General features: G+C 41.2%; 2 protein-coding genes and 1 non-coding gene across 3 annotated transcripts in view; 2 read left to right on the forward strand and 1 right to left on the reverse strand.

Annotated features, from left to right (window-relative positions):
• The window catches only part of cad (carbamoyl-phosphate synthetase 2, aspartate transcarbamylase, and dihydroorotase), a 26,027-nt gene extending 21,256 nt beyond the window's left edge, over positions 1–4,771 (reverse strand). The window contains exons 1-6 of the mRNA XM_061051569.1: positions 4,364–4,771; positions 3,288–3,427; positions 3,040–3,169; positions 2,694–2,836; positions 2,235–2,376; positions 996–1,167 (exon numbers count right to left, since the gene is read on the reverse strand). Of these exons, the coding sequence (XP_060907552.1) occupies positions 996–1,167; positions 2,235–2,376; positions 2,694–2,836; positions 3,040–3,169; positions 3,288–3,427; positions 4,364–4,454 (818 nt within the window). The 5' untranslated portion in view covers positions 4,455–4,771. The remainder of the gene's footprint in view (positions 1–995; positions 1,168–2,234; positions 2,377–2,693; positions 2,837–3,039; positions 3,170–3,287; positions 3,428–4,363) is intronic.
• Positions 4,772–7,131: 2,360 nt separating this feature from the next.
• Positions 7,132–7,203, forward strand: trnaa-ugc (transfer RNA alanine (anticodon UGC)). The gene has a single exon. It is a non-coding gene; the product is annotated as a tRNA-Ala (tRNA).
• Positions 7,204–7,602: 399 nt separating this feature from the next.
• ift172 (intraflagellar transport 172) overlaps positions 7,603–27,623 on the forward strand; it is a 39,962-nt gene continuing 19,941 nt past the window's right edge. Inside the window, exons 1-22 of the mRNA XM_061051570.1 lie at positions 7,603–7,777; positions 8,692–8,835; positions 9,772–9,884; positions 9,970–10,009; positions 10,512–10,577; positions 10,841–10,920; positions 11,089–11,176; positions 12,106–12,320; positions 12,424–12,547; positions 13,265–13,360; positions 13,453–13,614; positions 13,903–13,956; positions 14,361–14,464; positions 15,309–15,394; positions 16,314–16,426; positions 19,746–19,913; positions 21,554–21,690; positions 23,665–23,772; positions 24,529–24,613; positions 25,145–25,237; positions 25,939–26,016; positions 26,298–26,546. Of these exons, the coding sequence (XP_060907553.1) occupies positions 7,739–7,777; positions 8,692–8,835; positions 9,772–9,884; positions 9,970–10,009; positions 10,512–10,577; positions 10,841–10,920; positions 11,089–11,176; positions 12,106–12,320; positions 12,424–12,547; positions 13,265–13,360; positions 13,453–13,614; positions 13,903–13,956; positions 14,361–14,464; positions 15,309–15,394; positions 16,314–16,426; positions 19,746–19,913; positions 21,554–21,690; positions 23,665–23,772; positions 24,529–24,613; positions 25,145–25,237; positions 25,939–26,016; positions 26,298–26,546 (2,442 nt within the window). The 5' untranslated portion in view covers positions 7,603–7,738. The remainder of the gene's footprint in view (positions 7,778–8,691; positions 8,836–9,771; positions 9,885–9,969; positions 10,010–10,511; positions 10,578–10,840; positions 10,921–11,088; positions 11,177–12,105; positions 12,321–12,423; positions 12,548–13,264; positions 13,361–13,452; positions 13,615–13,902; positions 13,957–14,360; positions 14,465–15,308; positions 15,395–16,313; positions 16,427–19,745; positions 19,914–21,553; positions 21,691–23,664; positions 23,773–24,528; positions 24,614–25,144; positions 25,238–25,938; positions 26,017–26,297; positions 26,547–27,623) is intronic.

Raw genomic sequence — 27,623 nt, forward strand, 5'->3', positions numbered from 1 at the left:
GGCGCTGTTGCAGAATTGCAGAATGAAAAGGGATACTTGTTGCAATTTCTCAACAGCTAAGTCCTTCGAAATATTTTAAAATGTGCGGGGTTAGACGATGGGAGGCTGAAGTCCTCAAAGCGATCGGCCAGGGTTTGAAGTCCGACCTGTCCCTCTCTCTCTCTCTCTCTCTCTCTCTCTCTACTCAATGTCCTGTCTCTGAATAACAGCAAAAAAATCCCCAAAATAAAAACTTTAAGAAAGACACCAATCAACTGAAATCAGTTTTAGTGTAGGTGTTATTAGAATCCGTGAAGCGACATCAAACTGGGCTCTCTGGATTTGTCGGTCCAGATGCCAGCTGCAGCTCAGCAGGGTAAAGGAAACATTCACAGCCCGCGGTGACCTTCACGCCGTGTCTGATAAAGCGTTCATCAGCGAAGTCTCAGGGGAAAAGAAAAACCTCCCTGACCCCCCCTGCAGAGTGGACTGCCTGCTCCCTGCGTGCCAGCTTGTTGGGTTTAATCTTTTTCATAACAAACGCAGCCAGACCAACATCCCACTGCTCACACAGGAGGGGACAGACTGCTGAGAACAGCAAAAACCTGCAGTTCACATCAAGACTCTGCCAGAGGACGTGTGTGTGTGTGTGTGATCTCCAAGGTTTGTGTTTCTAGAGAGAGTAACGGGGTTCCCCTCGCTGCGGGTCAGCGGGGGCACATTTTTGTCTTTGTCCTCTTTCAAACATCTTCTGTAAGCTGGGAAATGATGTGTAAGCAGTTCAGCATTTTACTTTAAGGTATACGTTTTACACCAATACACCAACAGTGTATCAACTGGTTGATCCACCACTGATTGAACTTTAATTAATCACAGAAAATTTAGTTTAAGGCTTTGAGAAGGAAACTTTTTCCTCGACCAAAAATGTGAAAAATATCAAGAAAATATTGCAAATAAAAGGTGTGAAGACAGATCTTTGTTGTGGCACATTCAGGTTTTCAGTTTAAGGTTCTCACTTCATCTTGTAGGTCTTCGATCCGATGACTAAAGACAGCAGCTGATGTCCGAGGCAAATCCCAAACACGGGCTTGGGACTGTCCACGCAGACGACCTTCCTCACGTTGTTGATGGTGGTCTGACAGAACTGAGGGTCCCCGGGGCCGTTGCTGATAAACAAACCGTCGAAATCTACAAACGGACGAGAAGACGGAGGAGAAATAGAAACAGGGTTTTATTTTTATTAAGGTTGAACAAATACATCATGAGGCTAACTTTTTGATTTAATGATTACTTCCCTGTGAAGCAGCAATTAACGTTTCACTTTTTCTTAAGAAAGGCCCTACATATCTGACCAAGACAAAAATGGACTTCTGACTACTCAAAATGGATTTTACACGGCAGGTCACACCTACACATTCAAACACACTGATGGTAGATACCGCTACGTAAAGGGTCCAATAGTATTAACTAATCAATTTGTGTATGCCATATTCCACAAGACACTCCCCAGGGTTAAGTGTCTTGCCCAAGGACACATCGGACTACCAACTGAGTCACTGCCGTCCAAAAAAATCTGTGTGTTGTTGAGGATTTCAGAGGCAGTACCTCCTGATATCCTCTAAACATTTTCAGGAGTGCATGTGTGAAAACGTCAATTAATGTCACGTTACTTGAATATGAAAAAAATCTTTGGAAGAGCTACATTTTTAAATATACTGCGAGCATCGTACCTCCCCTCTTTCTGCAAAGAAAGTGCTCCAATGTTTGAAAGTTTGAGGGAGGAGTCTTGCAATTATTCTGCTATTATGTGGAATTACTAATGTGTGAAGAATGCTTTTCCTAAATTAAAAATTTTAACATTTCAGGCAAAAAGGACGCATGCAGGATAAAGAATGAAAAGAGTCACTGCAGGCTAAGATGTTTGTTATAAAAAAACAAAAAAGATGCTGTAATAAAGAAGGCAACTGACAAAAAAAAAAGAAAGAAAAGAAAACGGCTTTAGTCATAGTCTCAGCTTTTTGTTGCAAAAAGAATAAAATTCTCTTTTAATTACTTTTATTCCTCAGATCAATCCAAACAGGATTATGCACAAAAACATTGCAACTGCATTAATTTGTTTTTAAAGACGCTACTAAATGATATTTGAAGGGGTAGGCAGAGATTTTAAAACCCTCCTGGCTTCGTTTCCTCTTCCACTTATTTACATTTTTTTTTTAAAACTGTGAAACTAAAAGAGGTGTAGCAGTGTTTCAGACCTTTGCAGTCCAGTGGATGGTCCCAGGGAACGACGGTCACACAAGCTCCCCTCTGAGCCAGGCAGCGGATCTGGTTGTATTTGATGCCGCAGTCCACCACCGTGATCCGCAGACTGCCGCTCGGGTTGAAAACTTTGGGCTCCTGGGGACAAATGGAGAAATTTAAAAAAAAAAAAAAAAAAGGTACGCAACATAGTCAGAACTTTTTTTTTGTTTTATTTACTTGAATATAAAAAACAACAATCCCGCACACTTCTCTTGCTATGTATCACTAATTTATTAGACAAAAAACACCGTTACCATGGCAACAAAAATACATCCAGTATTGGGTCAATTCTTGCGGGCAAACTCCTTCACACCGTCTAGATTGTAAAAATATTTTGGCAGCGCTAGCAGAATTTAGTAGATGGACCTTCAGCGTGTTTCATTAAAAGACGATTAAGGATCGGGGTCGGTTACCTTCATGGAGACCTCCTGGACCAGGTTCCTCTTGTCTGGGTTGTCAAAGGGGACACTGTCCACAGGGGTCCCGTTTACCACCAGCTTCCCCAGCATGGTGCCCTTCTCTCGGATCTTTTTGGTCAGACGGCGGGTGTCGATGCCTGGAGGACATGGAGACAAAGTTGTCTTTTGGGGAAAGCTAACAAGCGCCTTTGATAGTTTTGGTGTCAAAAATTAATTTAGCAAAACATCTTCTACGTCCTTATTCATATTTGAGGCCAACTAGCTGAAACTTTTCTTGCATTCATCACTTTCCTGTCAAACTATTTCTAAGTCTATTTACATTAGTTCTTGATTTGCTGACCTTGTAGTCCGGGAATCCCCTGCTCCTTGAGCCACTGGTCCAGCGACTTCACTGAACTCCAGTGACTGGGATCGTCCGACAGCTCTCCGATAATCAGAGCGGCAGCGTGGATCTTTGAAGACTCAAACCACTAAATGACATAGAAAAAGGTCAGACCCAGATTTTTTCCCTTCCGCCCCCCCCTCATCTTCCACATACTTTTATAGTGTTTACATTACTCTGAGCTCAAACTCTAAATAACTACCCACCTTGCTCAGTCCAAACTCTCCGTCTTCATCCTTCGGTACACCATAGTTTCCCACCAGAGGGTAGGTGAGCGTCAGCAGCTGGCAGCGGTACGATGGGTCGGTCAGAGCCTCGGGATAGCCCACCATGCCCGTCTGAAACACTGAACACACAAAAAAAAAAAAACATCATCACTGCACGGTCCAGTTATACAGATCACACCTGAGCTAACATTATTTAACACACGGAGCACAAGTCGTCATGTGTTGGAATAAATCCCAATTTTCTTGATGTGAGGTTACATAAAAACTTTTCTGCATAGCTTTTTTTTTTTTTAATTAGGATTAACATAAATGTGTTAATTGAGATTTGTCATAACTTTCACGCCTCAGCTGGTCATTATGTAATAAAACTGGCTCTGAATTCTGGCATCAGGATGTGTGTGGCTCTTCTAATCAACATGCAGAGAGATACAGTCCCTTCTGCTGTCTCTTCAGTTTGTCCCGCCAAACCACGTTCAGGATTCTATCAATTTAAAGTTAACATGCTCGTAGAGCAAAGTACCAATCATACAGAGCAAAGTTGTGTTTTGCAAAAAAAAATCCCCACTGGCTAATCTTTAATTCGGCATGCCTTCCGCATGTTGAACGACGTTTAAAGGAACATCCTTCAAAGTTCACAAAGTAGGTCATGCAAACCCACACATCCGTCTGCCACAGCATGCCCACAGGTGGAGAAACTAGCAGAGTTATGCAGAGTCTGACATGAAATGCTACGTGTCGTTGCATTTATCTTTAAAACAGATCAAAGTGATGCATCTACTTAAAAGTGTCATTTCCAGGAAGGTGTGAAATGCTGTGTTTTCAAGCAAGCATGCAAGATGTCAATGGCAGCTAGTGAAACCTTTAATTTACTGATTTATGAATGGAGTTTGGCGAGAGGAGAGGGGGAATGCAAGGTTGAGTTTTAGGGGTTTGGGGGGTTGTTGCAATTAAAATGTATAAATAAAAGATGTTTAGTTAGGTATTTGGGCAGGGTTGGTTGTGTGCCGGGCTAGCTGGTTTAGCAGTGATGAATAAAGTTATGAGGTAATACTTACCAACTTCTCCAGAAACTGACACATTTGCTCCGAAAAGGAGGCCATTGAATGTCGTCCCGTCATCTAGGATCAGAGTTGCCATCTTTGTCATATTTCCTCAGAGACAGCTAATGCTAAGCAGTCAGAAACCGGGAAACTGGAGGATGTATGAGAGGAGTGATGAAACCCCGGACTCCACGTGAAACGCACGCCGCGCTAAGAGGCAGAGGATGCAGATGAGAGAAACGGGGAAAACTGACGTTAAAAAACTAAATTTCCGCTCCGGACTGACTTCTGTCAGCGGAGTCACGGATCTGGAGTCGACTAGGAGACAAAAAAAAACAAAAATGAGGGTTTAGTCGGGTAGTTTTCCGGTTAGTCGGACGGGACGGTGCGCACAAAGTGTTCCACACGCGCTGCCAGCAGTGTGGAAGTCGGCCCACAGCCTGGACCGGACAGTTTGACGAAGCGAGTCATCGCGTTTCCGGTAGATACGAAGTGTCAAAATAAAAGCACGAATCAAATAAATACTGTGGGTTATGTTTGAACAGAAAAAAATATAATGTCTGACAGCCACAGCTTGACTTTAATAACATTTAGGCTTTGAGTAAATATAAAAATAATAGGTTTATGAAGAAAACCTTTGAGCATGTCTTTACACAAAGCAGTTCAGGGTGGATCCAGGGGTGGTCATGACCATCCTAGCTATCTGATTGGCCAACTCCAATAAAAATGTCTTTAAAGATTTATTTTGGGCCTTCGTTGCAGAGAAAGGAGAGTCAGGGAATCGGGGAGAGTATGAGTGGGAAATGAGATTCAGGTATGAGATCGAGGACTACAGACTCTGTACATGTGGAGTGCAAAGATAAAGATAAAAGATAAAGATAAACTTTATTGATCCCCCATGGGAGAATTTTTTTCGTTACAGCAGCTCAAGAAGACAGGAAACAAGAATATAATTATTAAAAATAACAAGAAGTTAAAAATCAAACATATGTACATCAGTTAAATAAAGGGAGAAAAATACAATAATAGAATAATACCAGGTATGTACACTTCCACTTGTGGAAAGAGTTATTATTATTAAAAACACACACAGTGTGTAGCATTATTGATATGAGTGGAGATGCTGTTAAGCACCACTAAGCTAACCACTTGACCACCAGTGATATTCTGATTCTGTCAGACTTCACTGACAGCATTGAAAGAAAGGCAATTAGTCTTATTATAATGTTGTATAGTGGACTCTGTTGCATCTTATGCAACTTCTGCATCGTTCTTTTTCCTTCTCAACTAGTATAACTTCTGTACAGTTTATTTTAAATCACTTAGCTGTTACTACAACTTGTTTTTACTTTTACTTTTTTTGTACTTTTCTTCTCTTTTTTTCCCTTATAATGCTATTCTATTTTATATATAATTTTAACTTTATTTTTGTAGAAGCTGACTCGGAGAAACGCACAAGAATTCCAATGTACCTGTACTGTAATGTACCTGTGCAAATGGCAATAAACATCTATTCCATTCTATTCTAACTTGCCTTAAAAGACCCCCGCACCCCACACGTCGGACAGAGACGGTCTGCTGAGGTGCATGTGTGAACAACTCGATCAAGAGAATTTCAGGGGCAGTCCTTCTGAAAAAATGAACACGGGAATATCACGTCTTTATGACACTTAAGTGTACGTAGTTAAAGTAAGTTAGATGTGACTTTTCATATGGTGGCATGTGTACATGTGCACAGTGTGCATGATTGTAGGAGTGAGTGTGTGAGTGTGTGTGTGTGTGTGTGTGTGTGTGTGTGTGTGTGTGTGTGTGTGTGTGTGTGTGTGTGTGTGTATGTGTGTGTGTATGTGTGTGTGTGTGTGTGTGTGTGTGTGTGTATGTGTGTGTATGGATACTTAAGCAGACACTTGGGTAAACTGTAGCAGGGATAAGCTAATGTTATTGCACATTTGTAATTACTTATTTTTATATTGTTTTGATGTATTGTCCATGCAGCAATTTCCCAGTATACGAGACAAATTTCTCCCTAGGGAGATGAATAAAGAAACCTTGACCTTGACCTTGATATTCAGCTAATCTTTAAAGTAAAAATATAATTATCTAATTCAAGCCATTTCTGGAATAGGCATTCTGTTTGTTATGTTAGGAGGATACTTTTCAATCAATCTTGCATGTTGAGTGTCTCCTCCCAGTGTTTTCAAATGCATCCATGCAAAGGGAAGTGTCGAGAATTTGTGCAGCTTTATTTTGAAGGCATAAACGTTTGTTTCCGGTGCAACCAGTACACTTAACTAAATTTGGCGCCACTTTGACGTAATCACTTACCTGCACTGCCTGCATCACCAGCTTCTCAGCAGCTGGAATTCAGTTTTTATCCACTAGGCTGGCGATGTTGTTCGAGACATTTCTGCAAGCGTGCAACCTCTGAACCTGATTTTACAGATACAAAAAGCCTCCTACAGCAATCTGGCAGCTGTTTAAATGTACGGAGCGTTAATTTAAAATACTTTTTATACTTCTGGGTAGCTTGATCCTTGAATAAATATTCAACATTATTTTACCAATAATTTGGATTTAAAAAAAACAGACATAACAGAGTATATCAGACTTGTTGTAAGATACATGTAGCAAAGGATTAAATCATTTATTTGAGTAAAAGTGAAGGAAAGTGTCATAAGTTATCCGTCTAGACTGTAAATAAAGAAAAAACATCTAATTCACACACCATCACAATAGAATAGAAATAGAATAAATATTAATATTATTTAAACTGTGGCATGGAAGGGGATGTAGCTCAGTGGTAGAGCGCATGCTTTGCATGTATGAGGCCCCGGGTTCAATCCCCGGCATCTCCAAGTGACCTTTTCCTCCTCGTACTACCAGAAACCCTGGCCATATTCACGTGACTACTTTAATTACCAGTATTAACCTCTTATCTATCGCAGTTCAATACATTTAACACACATTTAAAATAAATCATTGTAGGTTTTTTTTTTTTTTTTTTACAGTCATGTTATAAAGCTCGATTTATGTCGAATTCATCAAATTGTTTTTTTTTTAAGGTATATGGAAGCTCAAATCTACAAATAAATGTAATTTAGTGTTTAATTCAGTTTTAAAATACATAATATTGACATTTTGTCGAAACAGTACTACGCAACAAGCACATGTTCTAAAAAAGTGGCTTATATTTCCCATGGTCCTGAACGCACCACGAGCCCAGCCGTAACCAAGGAGATCACAGTTATGTTTACTGCAAAGATGTCCTCCTTGCTAAGTGCTATATCTCGGAGCTGGTCAACAAAATGACTATTTAACTAAACTCAATCCTCTTTATATCAGCGCTAATAACACCTTATCCTTTACGAACTTCACAAACACACCCGTGAAATGCAACTGAGGCATCTGAAGACTCTTTTAACCCCGCAGGTAAGTCCAGCTCGGTTCAAGATGCTAATTGCTAATGCTAGCGGATGCTGTAGCGCAGCATCATTTTGTTCACAATCTTTAACATGACGAGTCGAGAGTAACACAACAACATCCCCCCTGTGTTAAAGCTTCTACATGATTTACATACTCTTAGTTATATTAATATTAAAAGCATCTTTTGTTTGAGTGCTGTAAGCATGGACAGGTTACTGATGAGAAAAGTAAAGAAAAAAATCAAAACTTAAGCAAATATTTTTCTAATTTCTAGTAAAAAACATCGATTCACTTTTATTAAACCATGTTTATCCAACAAGTCTAAACAAACATCTTACTTTAACATATTTAAAGCTTAAAAAAAGGCCTAAAATGCTTGTAAAAAGCTAAATCTGCCAATGTAATATTGTACCTGTTGAGTGTCTGAAAGTGAGATGTCCATATCTAAATGATCAAGTTCATCTTATTTCAAGACATTCAACAAGTAAAAATGTTCTTTTTGTTTTTATTTAGTTTGTTTTTGCGTCTATTCTGCTTATATTCTATATAATACAAACATTTTAGGCTTTATTTTTGTGTGTTATATCTTGAAATCAGATGTTTGTTTGGACTTATCGGATATATTTGGCGTATAATAAATGTGTTGATGTATTTTTATAACTAGAAATTAGACAAATACACTTTCTAAGATTCAAGTTGTAGCAGTATGTCCCAATTTAGATGACATTAAATACTGCGTCTTCATGGTTCAGTATTAATCAGATGTGTTTTCTTGTTGCATGCTTTAACTGAGTTTGCCACCAGCTCCTTTCGTTACACAACATATTCAAATGTGTCATCTTATGGGTTAGTTAAAAGTAGCCTAATTGGTGCTTTTATCATCGATCTTTCCCCACTGTTTGTTTTCTCTGCCTTCACAGGAGACAGCTGCCAAAGTGACATGTCTGGCCTGGGCCCCCAACAACACCAAGTTCGCCGTGTGCACCGTTGACCGAGTGGTGCTGCTGTATGATGAACAGGGAGAGAAGAAAGACAAGTTCTCCACCAAACCTCTAGACTCCAAGGTAACACAAGAGGGTCAAATATCTACGTTCACAGGTGTAAATATCAGTGTTGAGCCCTCTTTTAAAGACAGACATTCGAGAGAAGAAACAGATAACCAGACAATTCAAGCCACAGCACAAAACACGATAATGAGAAAAAGATGAGAAGAACATTTTCTCATTAAAAGAAAATTAATGTTTAGAAGCTTAGGATGGACTTAAGCAATCTTTAGGGTAAGAGTGTGTGGTAGCTCTACTGATAACAGTTTTTTTCTGATTTTAATTACACTACAAAGACCAAATACAAGCTCAGCACAAACACAATGCAGTACATTACAAGTACACAAGACGTTTTGCCAGAGATAAATGACAGATTAGGTCACAAAAATATAATCGACTGCACAGGAAATCACTACTCCTTACAAGGTTTTCTGCCCTCTACTTACTAGGTTTAAACACTTGGTCATTTCATATTTCAGCTAACCTCAATCATATTCTGGTCCATCGTCGTCATTAGGGATTTAACGATTCACTCCACTCACGATGCAATTCATGATACTGGGTTCACGATACGATTCTCTCGCAATTTATTTTTTTCAAAATGAGACTGGAGGCAAATGATGAATGAAAAAGATTCCTTTAGGAGCTGCTAACCCTCTTGTCAGTGTGGTTTGGCCTTTTAATGTTTTCTTTCTCTCAACAAGGGGAAGTGATTGGAGCTTCTCATTAAATACTGCATCATGTTGGTTCTTCTATTTGTGTAGTTCCCTGTCTTCTTGTAATATCTGAACACAATTTTTGTTTTGTTTGTTATCTTCTCACCTTTCATTTTCTGTCTTGGGGAAGCCAAAATGCTTCCACACCTTGGATTTAAAAGACGGTGATTCAAATTTACTTTTTAACTGAATAATCAGTTCATGTGTTGACAATAATCTCTTATTGTGTTTTCTTTGTCAGTATGGAAAACACAGCTATACAGTCAATGACATGGTGTTCTCGCCGGACTCCACAAAGATCGCCATCGCCCAGTCTGACAACATCATCTTTGTCTACAAGATCGGAGAGGACTGGTAACGGATTTGTTTTTTGGAGTTGATTTTGTTTTCAGTGTGAATGCATCGAGAATTCTTACATGAGTGTTTTCTTCTCTCCCAGGGGGGACAAGAAAACGATTTGCCACAAGTTTGTTCAAACGGTAAGTAAGCAATGTTGATACTTTGTTTACAGAACAGGCTGTTTCTGTGTCTGTACCTTTAAATATGTAAATGAGCTGTGTCTGACCACGCCCCCTCTCTGGAAGGGCTTGGGTGTACTCGGTGTCTTTCTCGATCCATGTCCTATTGTTTACGGTGAGAAGGCAGACTCAGAGGGCAGAACAAACACCTAGCTGTGGGAGTGTCACCCACCTGGGGGAGGGGCTACTGCCCTTTGTGATGTCATGAAGGGAAAATCTCCAAGCGGCCTGTTTGAGCACACATTTTCTGAAAAGTGGAGCAGGCAGAAGACGGAGAGGATGGACTTTTCTCATCATTGGGGGGTTCGTAGACAGACTAGAGACACATGTTAGAGTTAGAGAAACATGGGGAAGAGGATTTTGCCTATGTGACCTTTAACGGTTCTTCTATGTCAGGAAAGCTAACGATTGGTTTGAAAGGTTTCACAATTGTGATGCAAAATGTTATCCACATTTTTTGCAGAGTGCTGTGACCTGCGTGCTTTGGCCTGCAGAACATGCGATTGTTTATGGATTGGTGGAAGGCAAGGTGAGTGTGCAGCTTGTGAGTCACTTCTCCTCAGTACCAGGAGTCACTCTGCTGATGTTACTGTTTACATGTGAAAGTTTAGTCCTTCTCAAAGCTTTTTTTTAAGCTTAAAAATGTCTTTAATATTGCTTGACAGAGAAAATAATTTAATTTTGGCTCTGTGGAAGAACGTTGACATTTGTAATCAGTAATTTTTATCAAATGATTAATTACATCATTAATCCCAATTGTATATATTTTTTGACTTCCTGTGTTTTTTGAAGGTTCGGCTTGCCAACACTCAGACCAACAAGTCCTCAACCCAGTACAGCACCGAGTCCTGTGTTGTCTCACTGGTTTCAAAGTAAATGCAAACCACACAATCACACAATTTAGATTTTTTTAACTACAAAACCTTTCTGAATAATAGAAGAAAAGTTGAGTGTCCATGCAAATATCATTCAGCACGTCATCAACGTATTATTTCTCACTGTGCACTCACTGTGTTTTCTTTGTCCGTTCTGTGTGTAAGTGTTTCTGGTAAAGGCATCCTGTCTGGCCACGCTGATGGGACAGTCGTGCGCTACTTCTTTGATGATGAAGGCTCGGGGGAGTCTCAGGTAACCACAGCCTCACTGACCCCTCGTTAGGGTCCTGTGTCCACCTGGCAGGTTTTTTTTTTTTTTTCAGGCAGAATAGTGCTGGCTGTGCCATCGGGAGAGTTTTGAGAATTAAAGCGCTTAACATACATCTTGTCTCTATGACAACAGTCTCTTGACAACGGCTGCTGTATGACAGACACTGCTCCGTTTCTGATTGGCTGCTTGAATGGAGCGTCGATGATGTCAACAGCCTCTGAAAAGTTTTTATTTTTATAAAATAATCTTTTTGATGCTTTCATTTAGAGACAGGACAGTGGATGGATAGAGTCAGAAATCAGGGAGACGGAGAGAGTGAGAAATGACATGCGACAAAGGAGCCACAGGTCGGATTCGAACCTGGGCCGCACACTTTTGAGGACTATTGCCTCTGTACATGGGATGTGCACACTATCCGGCGCCCAAAGCCTCTGAAAAAAAAAAAGGCGCTTGGAGCGGCTGCAAGAAAAGGCACTGCGTCTTAACTCCATCTATATTTAAAAGGAAATAATCTTCAGAAAAGGAAAAGGGGTAATAATGGATTTGAAGTGTCTAAAAATGTAAATTCTGGTTGGTGTTTTTTGTTTTGGATTTTGAAAATTTCAAAAAAATCAGAGAATCGAAAAAGACTAAGTACTTTTAGTTTTCTGTTTTATCTTTCATCACAAGAAGTTACACTGATTTACACAAGTTTACTACAAACGCTGTCTCCTCATTGGAAACAATTGAAAAAAAGAAACTGGCACTCAGAAAAAAAAACTCCAGGTGGACACCGGCCCTGATCCTTATTTATTCTATAATGTACATCGTTTTACATTTTGATTTTATCACCAAATAAATCTTCTCTTTGCTGCAACCATTGTTTTGAATGCGTCTCCATGACGACACACTCCCTTTTCACACTGATGTAGGGTAAGCTGCTGCTGCACCCATGCCCCCCCTACGCCCTGGCCTGGGGTACAAACAGCATCATGGTGGGCGGCTGTGACAAGAAGGTGGTGGCTTACAGCCGAGAGGGTCACGTCCTGCAGACCTTCGATTACAGCCGAGACCGGACGGAGCGGGAGTTCACCGTAGCCGCCACCAGCCCGAGCGGGCAGTCCGTCGTGTTCGGCAGCTATGACCGGTAAGTATTTTATCTCTCAGTTTGATGTACAGACGATGAATGATGCTCTCTTAATGTAACTCTGGTTCAGTAAGTTGTTGTCTCCTGCTCTATCCCCCCGTAGGCTGCGGGTGTTTAGCTGGACTCCCAGAAAAGGAGTGTGGGATGAAGCCAAGCCCAAAGAGATCCAAAACCTCTACACGATCACTGCGCTGGCCTGGAAGAAAGACGGATCACGCCTCTGTGCGGTAAATACTTTCTTATTTTAATGCAGAATTTTACTTAAACAACTGCTTTCTGTTCATTAGATTTTGCTCTTTGCTGCCTTAATGACTCCTCTGTGATTATGTCTTTGATCTGTTTTTTTTATTTATATAACAATTGGATCAACCAAAAAAGAGACAAGTCTGGAGTATATTCATAGTATATATCAATATAAATACATATATATATGTGTATACAAGGGGTAAAACTTATGACAAATGAGTGTAATATGAAAAGAAGTGAATTGGCCAAAGAAGAAGAAGTCGACAGCAGGATGATGTCTCCTTTTCAGTAGCATTTTTTCCCCAAATCTTTTGATGATGTCACATAGGAGTAAATCAGATCATCTGCATAGAGTAAAACAAAAAAACCCAATTAAACAGAAAAACAAGACAATAAAATAGTAAACACCTATTTACCCTCCTAGCTTCCTAAGGTAGTTGTCCATTAGCGACTGTCGTAACATAGATTTTCAGGAGCATCAGATCTCATTATGTCGAGTTACTGTATGTGATTGTATTGCCTTAATCAGTCATTGCAGAATCACGATAGTAGCATGATATTATCATGATGGTGGACGACGCATCACATTATTCTATCGTCTCATATCCTGTTGTATCGTGAGATTTCCACCCCTAGTAATCAGTATTAAAGAATGAAATGATGTTTTACACGTGTTTGTGTTTGTGTGTTTTTAACAGGGAACACTTTGTGGAGGAGTGGAGCTGTTCGATTGCTGCTTGCGGAGAAGCATCTATAAAAACAAGTTTGAGATGACCTACGTCGGCCTGAGCCAGGTTTTTTTGTACATCCAGGACAAAAAAAAAAAACATTCATTCTCAAAGTCTGCATGGATTAAAAAAAGTATACCATCCTCCTTCTCTGACAGGTGATGGTGAGGAACCTCAGCACAGGAACCCGTATCGTCCTGAAGTCTTATTACGGTTATGAGATCGAAGAGGTGAAGATCATGGGCAAAGATCGCTACCTGGTGGCTCACACATCTGAAACTCTACTGCTGGGAGACCTGCTGACCAACAACCTGAGCGAGGTACATACTCTGTCATGCATCAGGGATATTTGATATCTGTGAGTATCTTTAAGTTCGTCTGCCTTCAGGTGGATGCAGTGTGCACTCAAAGACAGCGTGTCTTCAGGATATTTCACAGACCTCTTCAGATCAAATGCATTCACTTCCTGTTTTGTGTCCCTTTTGAATCTACCACACATATATTCTGTCCTTTATAGTTGAATGTAGTTTTTTTTCCTTTGCATATAAAAGTGTGACCGCAGTGATTAGTGAAGCCTTTGACTCCGCCTCTCTCCTCTCCTCTCTCAGGTGCCTTGGCCCGGCTCTGGAGGAAACGAAAAGTTCTTCTTTGAGAATGAAACAGTACGTACACACACGTCTTTGAAGAAGAATAAACATGTACATAATGTTTTAATATGTGTGTATTGTTCTGTGTTCTTCTTGTGAAATGTGTGTGTGTGTGCATGACATCATCTGCCCAGGTAAATTAGCCAGTTAGCTAAATCTGCTAAAAGGTTTTCTCTTCTGAGACTCATGTTTTTTTTTATGCATACTGGCCCTGATTCAATAAATTAAGAACTAGAATTTCCTGACAGTGATTTAAGGGGTTGGGGCTTTACAGGTCAGGTAATAATGTGTTTAACGTCATGTTTCAGGTCCTGTCACGTCCTGTTTTCTGCACTCTGTTGTTGCCTCATCCTTTAACTTTACCTCTGTTGTATTACCTGCTTCTTTACTTTTAAGTACTGTTGTGTCTGCTCCCTCAGGTGTGCATGATCTTTAACGCCGGGGAGCTGAGCCTGGTGGAGTACAGCAACAATGAGATCCTGGGTTCGGTCAGGACGGAGTTTATGAACCCTCATCTGATCAGGTGGGTTCAAACACACCCCGACAATTAGTTAACGCTCACCGTCAAACTCAAACAGGTTTGTCTGGTTCCAAAGAACAGACATGCAACACTCAGATTTCAGGTTGTCAAATGTAGAACACAAAAAGAAAAAAATTTCACTTAACTTTAAGATTTGGTTTGCTGAATAAAATGTGATGAAGCGAGAGTTTGATTTGTCTTTGATTTGTCTTACTGACGTTTAAAGCTGTACAGAACAGATTAAATACACCATGGCAACTTGATCCTAAAGATGACATCTGTCAACTCCTTAGGCTTTAGAACATGTTTGACCCCATTTCAGGCTCATTGAACTAATTAAGTGACCCCCTTGTTTCCTCTTTTAGTCGCATTTCTTTCCTCATCTAATCATTGTTTCCTTCAGTCAACCTCATGTGTGTTTCCAGCTCTGTCCACTAGGGGGCTGTATTGAGCTGTGCAGAAATGTTCCAGTTATTACTTCAGCAAGGTTTCAGGAAAATCAGTGACGCTCAGCCTGCTAGTCACTGTACATCCATGTTAAAGAACTCAGCCCTGTCATTCAGTCAAGTCATGAGTGACAGTCGGCAGGTGACCGACTAATGGGAGGACTTTTTTTTTTTTGCTCTGACTGCTCCTTGCCTCTGGCCTGACACTGTTGCATGACAGCATCATGATGAGGGGTTTCCTGCAGGGAATTCAACTATGATGACCTGCAGCTGAAGGAGCAGCTGGATGTAATATTTCTATGTTGAATTAGCGGGAATGTACCGTTTTTTGTTACAGGCCAGTGTTGTTTACTGAAAGCATTTCTGTGTGTGTTTGTGTGTGTGTGTTTTTTTTAATGCAGTGTCCGGATAAACGAGAGGAAGCAGAGAGGAGTTGAAGACAACAAGAAGCTGGCATATCTGATCGACATAAAGACGATCGCTATTGGTAAGAACGAGTGACGTCTCCTCTGGTGTAGAAATTCATGCTAGTGACCAAACCAGATTTTTTACCCTGGATATGACTCTTTGAACTGAAAATTGAACAGTATTATTGACATACAAAGGCAACAGAAATAGAAGTCCTAGACCCCCAATCCAGGGTCATTTCTTGTTATTAACTACAATTAACTAAAATAAGACTGAAGCTCTGATTTTTTTATTAGCTTCTGTTCTTCTTGTTGCAATTGATAATTAAAATAACAAATAATATATCATTCCAAAAACACGTGGTGTCATGTTGTCTTGGCCTAGTGGTTAGTGTGCGCGCCCTAATGTACAGAGGCTCTAGACCTCCAGGCGGGCGGCCCGGGTTCGAGTCCGACTTGTGGCTCTTTTCCTGCATATCCTTCCCCACTCTCCCTCTCCCGGATTTCTGGCTCTATCCACTGTCCTATCTATTAGGATTAGGATGTACAAAAGTGTTGACAAATCCGACGACATCATGCTGCACACTTTTCACCAAGTTTCACTTAACTCCACCACGTAGTGTTTCCATATCTCATATGACAAAGAGAGAGATAAACAACATGGAAAACAGAACCTTCTAGGCAGGTAATGATTGCAAAATATAATCATAAACTTAATATAATCAACCAAATCAATATAATCTATTGAATTTGTAGGCCCCATTAAATGGAGCACAATGACCAGGCTTTGTTCAGTTGGATGTAGTCCTGATTTATCAGCAGACAAGTAGCTTAGTCCCAGTGAAGCGCGGTGATTAAAGTTTAAACAACGTGAAGGAATCTTTCTAAATGATGAGATGATCGACTCCAGTCTTGAATAAATAACTTATTTTGAGATACGATGTCACACTCCCCGACTCACCGCTGCTCAGTTAAGTTCTTCTCCTACTCTCCCCTCAGTGGACTTGGCCGGGGGCTACAATCTGGCAACCATCAGCCACGACTCCAAGATCGACTGGCTGGAGCTCAATGAAACCGGACGCAAACTGCTGTTCAGGGACAAGAAGCTGCGGGTGAGAGTGAAACCTCAGTACCCTGAGGGAACATCGGAGAGGAAACAGTGGGAGAGAGAGAAGCCAGGAGGCAGGGGGGGAGGGGGGTGAATAACAGACAAGATATGAAATAGTAAAGTGAGTAAACTTTAGGGTCTGAAGGGCTTAAGTTAAAGACATTTCTGTGGGATCACTGACGCTACATTTACCTCTTAAAAGAGTGCAAGAGGGCACTACAATGGCAGAATGATGAGGGGGCAAAACAGTGAAATGAGAAAACTGAAAACAGGGCATGATATAGAAATAAAAAGCTTTTTATTAAGGCTGCATGGTGGTGCAGAGGTTAGCGCTGTCGCCTCACAGAGAGGAGGTTCCTGGTTTGACTCTGACAGGAGTCTCTCTGTGTGGAGTTAACACGTTCTCCCTGTGCATGTGTGGGTTCCCTTCAGGTACTCGGGCTTCCTCCCACAGTCCAAAGACATGCTGGTTAGTTCATTAGTGACTCTTAATTGTCCGTAGGTGTGAATGTGAGAGTGGCTGGTTGTCTGTCAGCTCTGTGATTCTCTGTCCAGGGGGGCTCTATCGCCCAGTAACAGCTGGGATCGGCTCCAGCCACTCGCGGCACCGAACCGGAAAAAGCTGCTTAGATGAGGGAATTAGAAATGCTTCATCTTAAAGAACCCAACATTATAACTGTTACGGCTACACACAGCCCCACAGCTAAATGCTATCCTAGCGCCTACGCCAGCCCTAAAAAGCACCCGTGAAGTGTTGAAACAAAAACAAACGTTACTTCAGATTCAGTCTCTCAGGTGTCTTGCGTCCTCGTGTCTTCCTCGTGGCGTCTCTTCGACTCGAAAACCAATTTCCACCGGCTCCTCCGCAGGTGCTGCTAATGAAGGTTACAGAGACAGAGCCACCACACCCCCCCCCTCAGGTGTGACATCAGTACTGACCCTGCTTCTCCTCCTACCAACCACGCCTAGCACTGAAGACACTGAAGTGAATCCTCATAATGCATTATCATAACAATAACATTATGACAGCATTCAAGGTTTCCACCCCGAGTGTGACATCAGAGGAGGATGGTAAAAGTCCAACAACAAACTCCTCATAAATACAGTTATTAAAGGAAAACAGCACCGTTTCTGTCCAACAGACATTTCCCACCAAAGCCCACTTCATACACAAAACACAGTGTATAAAACAAACAGAGTTAAACAGCAATCAGAAGTTCCCACTCTGGCCTTTTTGTTCAGGTCCGCTATAACCGCAGGGATCAGATGCTTTTCCCAAGGCGAGCTCTTCTGCACCTCAGTGCTCTGTACCTCCGTCCTGAGGGAGGTGGGGCGAGGTGGGTGTTCAGTGGATGTATGATGTCCTCTTCTATTGAGGCTGCAGTGTGTGTGATGGCCCTGTGGATGAGTCCGGTTCGGCTGGGTGTGGAGAGACCGATAATTCCTGCAGTTGTGGTTGTGAGGCGTGTGAGATTGGCCTTGTTCTTAAACAGATAACATGTCACTGTGTTGTGACACAATTCAGCAACTTTTTAAAAGTCTTACAAAGAAAAAAAAAAAGTTCTTCTTGTGTTTAAAACAAAAATCTTTTAGGTCGTTTCTCCTGATAATAGAGTTGATTTTTCTCTTCAGCTCTTTGTGTTTTATTGATTCAATCCTAAAAATGTGCGTTTAACATTTCCAATCTCGATACAAAGAACAAAACAGGTTTATAAAAGATTAATTTTTCTACTTCCTCTCTTGGCAGACCTGAGATCCCCCGTCTTTCTGAGATTCTGTGCTTAGGGATGAGAGTGTCAGCGAGCTCTTGTCAGTCGTTGCCCCGGGGGTAAAGAAAGAGTTTGATGTCCGAGCCCCGGGGGCAAAGACAGGCAGAACTCTGGTAATTGGAAATCCCTCGGTGGCCTCCCAACTTTTTTTGCTTGCACTTGTATGGCACATAACGACTTCAAATTTTGATATTTCTGGTACAAATGTAAATGTTTTTCAGCCCACAACAAAATGAACTTCAGTGGGACAAATTGTGAGATATTTATGGATGCGCACAAGTGGCTGAGGAGTGGGAAGTTTAAGGGTAATTAGAGCCAGTAAAAATCAAGTTTTAAGGTGCTTAGTCAGAAAGAAACTTTAAAATGTTTCCAGACAGAAGAACCATCTGAATACTTCAGATTTTTTTTACAGCACAGATATTTCAACCCCGTTTTCTTTGAAATATATGGTAGGAAGTTATTTTTCTCCTATTTATGTTACAAGGATTCGACTTTAAAAGGGGATAAAATGGCAGGTTTAGAGTTTTTCATCTGTATGTCGATGATTTCTGACGATTCTTTTACACCAGCATGAATGACAGCATGACAAAAATCAATGAGGGGTCATTTTAGAGTTTCTCGTTTTATTGAAAAAGTCTTAAAAATAATGAAGGTAGAGCCCGTAGAAATGTGCTTTGCAGCTTTTTTTTTTAAACGTATACCGGTACATCAAATTTGGGCCCCTCCTCCTGGGCTCATCGTCCCCAGAAGCGCACAAATAATTTTTCCTGAAGGAGTCGTTGGTGGATCCTGAGGCTCAACCTGTCCAGAACCTCTGCTGTAGCTCATAAATGTTGCTCTGTTGGAGTGTCTTTTTGTCTCATTTGCACACGTCCAGCGTGCACAAAAAAGCCGCCTAATCCTTTTGTGAATCAGGCCCTAACTACCTTACACCTTAAAAGAAGTATTGATGGTTTAGTTTTAATTCTCTTCCCATCAATTATAAATCAGAAGAAATCAAGTTGTAGAACAAATGTTTCTTAAACAGAAACTTCTCAACAGGCAGCTCGCTCATCCTCATTACATTCAAACTTGGGCAGCTGAGCCCCAGGGTGAAACTATAGATGGAGCGTTATTAAAAATGGTGGTGGAGGTGTGTGTGTGTAGGAGATATTAAGGTAGCTGATTACAGCAGCAGGCGGTCTCTTATACACACTCGCAGCGTACGAGGTGCTCGGGGAGCCACTGTACATTATAGAATGTACATCGTCTCAACTCATCGGGGGAGAATAAACTGCTGTGTGAGTGCTTATACGGAGGAAGGTAATCAACTTTGTTCAAGTCTGTTTGCGATGTAAAACTTTCTGCAACAGGGGATTATAAAATCAGGGCGATCAGAGTGTGTACGACTAAAACAAACTGCATGTCTTGTGTCTTTTCTTTTGACTTACGGTAATTTATTGTAAAAGTGGTTCTGTTGCAGCATATTAAAAAATGCTCTAACATAAAGGATGAATGCTAACCTGGAATCTGAAAATAAGATCTCCCGCGTCCCCCCCCCCCTTTCCTCCTCAGCTCCATCTGTACGACATAGAGAGCGGCGTGAAGGCCACGCTGCTGAGCTTCTGCTCCTACGTGCAGTGGGTGCCCTGCAGTGACGTGGTGGTCGCACAGAACAGGGGGAGCCTCTGCATCTGGTACAGCATCGACAGCCCCGAGAGCATCACCATGTTCCCCATCAAGGTGAGACTTCTGTGTGCACGTCTTAAAGTACGACCCTACAGAGGAAAAAATCAAAACTTCTCCTTCAGGTGACATATTTACACAGCTAACAGAGTTTATATTTCACAGTTTAACAGTGCTACTTTTGATTTTTATTGTCTTTTATTTGACCCTCGCTGCTCAGTACTATACTAATATGTATATACTCATGACCTTACTTTAGCCGTTTTCACATATGTACGCCTGTTAATTCATAGAGGATGTCAGGAGGACTGTCCCTGAAATCCATCTGATCTGGTTGTTCACACATGCACCTCACAGTTGGAGGCTATCCCTGTCACATAGTGGGGCGGCGAGGGGGTCTCCTGAGGCAACACATGATGTAAAAAGAAGAGACACAGATGTTGCAGATGAAGCAACACAGTCAGCAATACGATGCTATAATGAGAATATTTACCTTTTATATTAAAGCTTTGTGAAGTTTGACAGAATGAAAATATCAACAAAAGAGTCGAGAAGAACATCCTGGATAACAGAAAACATAATGCAGCAGTTTTATTAAGTGCATGGAGATTGTACCGGGATCCTGCATACAGTCTGGTTGTGCACCAATTTCAGGGAATAAACATCACCACCCACCTCCCACTGGCTCGAGGTGAATTCTCCTGATTATATTCTGCTGCGTTCTCACATCAGCTGACTCTGAGTTTCTGCAGAAAAATACTGCAGAGGTCCAGCAGGAGAAAGTCTGGACAAAAAGTCCAAACATAAAAATTTGGCTGTTTGCGTTCAAACATGCAGCTCCTCCGGCAAATATCAGGAGTTTTTTCCTATATCAGCTCACTGTGAAGCTGACTGAGCCAGTGTGTTCTTCATGCTGCTATCCTGAAGCAGCTACTCGCCCCGAGCAGGAACAAGCTATGCTGATATTCTCATGAATTATAATCCTTCCTTCTTTTCAACCCTCACTCTCCTTATCTCCTCCTCCGACTCGTTCCTCACTCTGCTTCAACTCCTCCTTCCATACGGTCATATATTATCCCCTCATGTACTGTCTTATCTCCTGGGAGAGACTACACATTTTGATGAACATTAACTATTTAACTTCATAGAGGATTTCTAGCAAACACTTTATGGATAAGTCAACCTGTTGTGTTTATCATAACATAGCTAATAATGATTTATTTGTACACAGAGAATCTAAATCATTAAATATGACAAGCGAACAAGTTGTTTTTTTTAGCCATTACATCCAGCAAAAACATTGCAATTAAAGTCGTGCAACATTGAAGACACAATACACACAATAACACAATTAACACAAATAATACACAGTAAACAATCCAGTATGAACGTAGAATGTAGACTGCGAAGATTTGAGAAAAGCCTGTCAAAACAAGCATGTCTTAAACTAACTATACATTATATACTATACATATATTATATATACTATACATGTTTAATAAGTAAATATCACTCTCAAATAAAACTAGCAGATTAAAGGGGAATATTTTCCTTTGAATCGTGATGATGCAGAAGTATAAAATGGAAACAGTGCCCATGATTTGTACTTTAGTAAATGCATTTATTTGAATTGCACCACTCGAGCGTTAGATCTATTTCCATAGCAGGTTTAATCTGTTTTTATTTGTCTTCATCAGGGAGACATTGTGGATCTGGAACGAGCTGACGGGAAGACGGACGTGATCGTGACAGAGGGAGTCAACACTGTGACTTACACTCTGGATGAAGGCCTCATTGAGTTCGGCACTGCAGTGGATGATGGGGATTACGACAGGTACGTTTCCAATCTTCAGCAGGAAAATCACTGTCATTAGTGTCAAACCGAACATCCAATCCGGCGTTTTCCAACTACTTGCTGCTTTCCTGGTTGGGAGTCAGCAGTGACAGCAGGGCGAGCAGAACAGGCCAGATGTCCTTTTATCCCGCAGCTTCCTCCAGCTCTTTCTCGAGGGTTTTCTTCAGAGCTCCCGGGCCAGCTGGGAGAGATAATCTCCTCGCTGCACGTTGATTTGAACACCTTGGAAATGAAGGCTTCCTCATCAGATGGATAAATTGTTGCTCCTGACCTCTCTGAGTGTTGGAGGAGCAGCTGCTGAACTCTTCACAGTGACTCTGAACTCTGCGGCACAAACTGACGTCAGCCACCGTAAAGAATAAGAAGTGGAGAGTTTGTGAGGCGGGGTGTCTGCAGGATTTTAAAAGTGATTCATCAACGCTGACTGTTCAACACTCTTTTATACTTTGGCCCTTGAGATCATGAAACAGCTTCTATATTTAATTGCATGCTGTGGTTTATAGCTTCAATGATTGATTGATTTATAAGTCACTCAATAGGGAAAATCACAGAAGTCTGACTTTATAACAATAAGTCATTTTCTTCATCTTGCATACATTTTTACCCATTGAATGGAGACCTGGCTATTATTACCATACTATCTCAACATTTTGATGAAGCCATACAAAGCTCAAGCTAGCTATTAGCCACCCTCTGATTAATTGTGGCTAATTTAGTGGTGATTAAAATCTGTTTTTGATTCATCTTGGATCAGAAGGAACATGTTTAAAAAACAGGTATTGTATATAAAATGAAAAACAGTAGATATAGAACTGGGAATTGTAGCAAAAATGTCCTCTTTGGTATTTATTAAGGTATCACATTTAATATCATTATCAGAATATTGACCAATGTAATCGCACAGCCTGTATTTTTATTGTATTGTGAAAGTCTATTATCCATCCATTATCTTCCACTTATGCGATGGTAGCAGGCTAAGCAATTTACCCCAGACATCCCGTGTCTGGAGTGACGTTTTTGTAGCTCCTTCTCGGGGATTGCAGGGGGGTTCACAGGCCAGGAAGGACCTCCCGACTGCTTCTCACTCGGCTGCAAACCGCCCCTAAGCCTGCTGGTGGTTACCAGTCTGAGAAAGCCACATCATCTGCAAAATAGTAGAAATCGAATTCTGAGGTCCACAAACCGGACGCCATCCTCCCCCCCGTCTACGCCTTGAGATCCTGTCCATGAAAAATCACAAACAGAATCGGAGACAAGGGATAGCCCTGGCGGAGGGCCAAAACACACCAGGACCGTGTTTGACTTTGAGCTGTGCTGAGGACCCCATCCCCGCAGTATGACCCCCGAGGGACATGGTCGTAAGCCTTCTCCAGGTCTACAAAACACATGTGGACTGGATGAGCAAACTCCCATGCCCCCCCAAGAAGCCCTGCAAGGACAAAGAGCTAGTTCACTGACTCACAGCCAGGACAGAATCTGCAAATGAAGCTGCCTCCACACTTAATCTTAAACACAGTACATAAGACAAAATGTTTAAATGTGACCTCCAAGACAAGCTGCAAACGGCCATAGATATATACTTATACTAAACTCTTCTACTGATGTATTTCTATATCAGTGATCAGTCTCTGCAACATAACCTACTGGTGAAACTGTCTTTTTCTGGCATCTTGCTACATGGTCTTGTTGCATGACTCAGCTTTCCGTGTGTGTGTGTGTGTGTGTGTGTGTGTGTGTGTGTGTGTGTGTGTGTGTGTGTGTGTGTGTGTGTGTGTGTGTGTGTGTGTGTGTGTGTGTGTGTGTGTGTGTGTGTGTGTGTGTGTGTGTGTGTGTGTGTGTGTGTGTGTGTGTGTGTGTGTGTGTGTGTGTGTGTGTGTGTGTGTGTGTGTGTGTGTGTGTGTGTGTGTGTGTGTGTGTGTGTGTGTGTGTGTGTGTGTGTGTGTGTGTTCACAGGGCCACAGCATTCCTTGAGACTCTGGAGATGTCATCAGAAACTGAAGCCATGTGGAAAACACTCAGCAAGCTGGCTCTGGAGGCTCACCAGCTTCACATAGCTGAAAGGTTAGCAAAAGACACACACACACACACACACACACACACACAATCACACACAACCTTGCAAGCTAATTTTCGTTTCTCTGAACTAATTACGTTCCGTATCAGTCCCGATTGTACCTGAGACTAATCTTTGGGACTGAGGAGACGCGACAAAAACAAGGGCACCTTGTTCACCTGGAAGTATTTTACAAAGTCACACAGTCACACAGTCACGCACACACAAACACAAAAAAAGATGGCCGTGTCCCTGTGTCCCTGCCTGACCTTCAGTCTCCAACGTCATTAAGCATCAAAGGCTGTTTTTAATTTGTCTTCAGTTCTCTATCTATAATAAGCAGTTTCACTCTCTCTGCATCTTAATTTGTGTCTGTTTTGAGAAATATTTTTGAATTTGAATCCTCTGTCATTAATAATACATATGCTGTTCGTTAGGCATCGGCCCTGATTTGCATAAATCATGAAATGTGGGAAAGAAACGTTTTTTGTCTGGAGAGGCCGATGTTAATGAGGAAGTGAGAAAGAGACTCAGACACAGGGAGATTTTCCCTTTCATAACTTGTTCTTTAATCTGATGCAACTTCTCAGGGAGAGTTTGTAATAAAAGTGGACCAAACGCACGGATGTTTCTTTTCATTTTCTCAGCCCGTCAGACTGCATGCTCATTAGACAAAAGCTCCCAATTTATCTCCGTTAATTGAGTGAACTCTTATTTCTGATGCTCTTCTTTTTGATTTCTCTCGTTGGTTTTTTCTCTTCCAGGTGTTTCGCTGCCTTGGGAGACGTCTCGACTGTACGTTTCCTCAACCAAACAAACCAGATCGTTGACAAAGTTTCTCAGGAAATGGTGGGTTTCATCTCAGTACGGATCATTGGCAGTATAGAAAGATAGACGGCACATCTCCACCTCCTCTCGTTGTAAAAAAAATTGAAGCTAAGGATCCCTCAGGATGGTACAGTAAACATCAGAACAGATTTGTTTTTGATGAGCCGCATTTAGCATAAAAATGTTTTGGCTTCACTTTTGGGGAGCTACCATGTTGTCCATCTTTTTATACGATCTGTAATACAGATACACAACAGTACATCTTCACACTGACTTCATATACTGCAGATTAAGAGATGGAGGACATATTATTATTATTCCACTCATGCTGAACGGATTCCCCTAAATCTCAGGCTCTGGTTTAAGATTTAAGGTTGACTATCAAGAATCTACATTGATATTTACTGAAAAAAAAACAAATAATTCAGCATCTGCTGTGAAGAGCCTCTTGTGCTGGAAACTGAAAAAACAAGTTTAAGAACAAAGATAAATAAAACTTGTGTGTGTTTGTGTGTTTCACTCTAGCATGTGTTTTGTTTTTTTTTTGACCAGGGAGGAGATGGAACCGAGTTTTTCCAGGTCCAAGCCCACGTTGCAGTGCTGGATAAGAACTTCAAACTAGCTGAGATGCACTACCTGGAGCAGGTGGGTTACACACCAAGTTTTTCCTCGTCCATAAAAAAACTAACAACAGACTGGGAAAAGTATTTCTCCTTTTAGTCGTGAAGTTTGTTAAGAAAAACACACTCAAATCCCTAACAGAGTGTAACAACTGGATCCAGAATGAGTGTCCAAAAACAAGAAAAACAATAAGGACAGCACTTTTAATTTCAACATGGACGTTTGGAGCAGACGCTCTTCTTCAGCGTGTAACAGGAAACTTCAAACACTGCACTACTGAGCCATTTAGAAAGGACTGTTTCATGTTTCAGTATGAAGGATTAATCACAGTTACATTTAACTTCAGCTTTTACAACAAATCATACAGCCACTAAATCTATCACGTTCTGTTCTTTAACTGCATTTGAACAGCTGTGATTTAAGAAGTAACAAAAAAGACATTAAAAAACACTTCACACATTTAATTTGTAACGCACTTTACATTTTTGCAAAAAAATCTCAAAGTGCTACAGAAAAAAGAAAAAATAGAAATAAAAACAAATTTCATCAACTAAGCAACTAACGAAACTAAAAGCACAAGCAGAAGGCTTTGTTAAAAAGGTTGGGTTTTTTTATTAGCACAGTTTATCAGTGTCAAGTGTGTACACACATGCAGAATCAAAAAATACAATGGTGATAATTGTGTATTTGTGTTTTGTACAATCCTTTCTTTTCTGTTTCTGCAGAACGCCATCGATGAAGCTATAGAGATGTACCAGGAGCTCTACATGTGGGACGACAGCATTGCTGTGGCGGAAGCTAAGGTGATAATGAACACACAGAATTATACTTTAACAGCTTTGCATTTAAACCTGAGGAGACCCGCCTGCTGCTGCTGCTGCTGCTGCTCTGCATACTTCATTTTACTGGGTCTCACATTTTTATAAATTGAAAACACATAAAGGAAAGACATTTCTCTCATTGCACACTTACTGTATCCCCTCCAAAATTAAAGTGGACAGTTGACTAAAAAGATAATTTTTTTCTCGATTAAACATACGTCTAACCATGAAATGACCACACTCTTGTCCCAAAATGACCTCAGGGCCACGCAGAGCTGGACAGCCTCCGTGGGAACCGCTACCAGTGGTTAATGGAGACGGGTCAGGACGAGAAAGCGGGCGAGGTGAAGGAGAGCGAGGGAGACTTTCAGGGAGCCATCAACCTCTACCTGAAGGCCGGCCTGCCCGCTAAAGCCGCCCGCCTTGCCATCAGCCGGCCGGAGATCATCAACAACAGTGACACCGTCGGCCGCATCGCAGCCAGCCTCATCAAGGGGGAGTTTTACGAGAGGGTGAGTGGACCGCCTCCTCTTTCACACCTTCCTCCAACTCTTGTCTTCATTAAAAACATTTCCCATTCCAGCTCCCAAAAGACGCCAGGAGAGGAAGAGGCATCAACAGAGAAACAACATCTTTCTTTGTTTATTCAGATTTACACTCTGTCTCCCTCCATCTGTCTGTAATTTTCTCTGTGTCTCTTTCTGTCTGAGGACTCAATTCTTTCTCCTCCAGCCATCTGTGTTTGTGGAACAGGTGGGAAAGACAGAGGCTTTGAAAAGGAAGAACAGAAACCTCGGAACAAAATGTGTGTTGCCGTTGTCTGATGGCGCGGGGTTTCATTATTTTGGGTGTTTAAAGAAAGATATGGACGCTTGAAATAATAGATTTTTAACTTGCAGCAATCTCTGTGCCCCGCTGACGTTCAGGATATTTTCTGTTACTCGCAAAGATTTTGTGTTTTCTGCACTTTGTTATTGATCTGTTGAATTAGCATTCAAACCATTTGTTAGTTTTTTTCCCCCTCTTTAACAGTTTCTCTCATCACAACATTTAGACTTTTTCTACCTTTTCTTATTTAAGTTAATTTCTTAACTAGAAACACACTCCTACTGCTAGCCATACTCACAGTCTCGGCTAAAGTCGCCGAAGCTAAAGCTTATGGCACGTTGAAAAGTCTGTGGACACCGAACACTACAGTATGAGTTTTAATCCAAATTGTTTGATTTTGAAATAAACAAAAGCTAAAAAAGAAGCATAAAAATAAGTCTACTTTTGTTCTTAATGGAAGGTATTCATTTCCAAATGGGCAAAACACCCACGTGTTAAAGTTTAGCATCTCCTTTTCAGCCACAGGAGCATAACCGAGGAGGTCTCTGAAGAGGTCTGAAGTTAAAGTGTTCAAAAAGCTTGTTTTGTGTGTTTAGGCATTAAGATTTGTCGTTTTTGAAACTTAAAGGCAAGAGCATAAAACAGCCCAAGACCCAAAGCACACTAAAGTATGTGGGTGGGTAGAGAGGTCACTTACTTTTAGTTTACATTCCTAACAACCCTGAGTCGGTAAGATTGTATTTTCTAGTTTTTATATAAGT

The sequence above is a fragment of the Labrus mixtus genome, chromosome 12 (assembly GCF_963584025.1).
Source record: "Labrus mixtus chromosome 12, fLabMix1.1, whole genome shotgun sequence".
Classification (NCBI taxonomy): domain Eukaryota; kingdom Metazoa; phylum Chordata; class Actinopteri; order Labriformes; family Labridae; genus Labrus; species Labrus mixtus.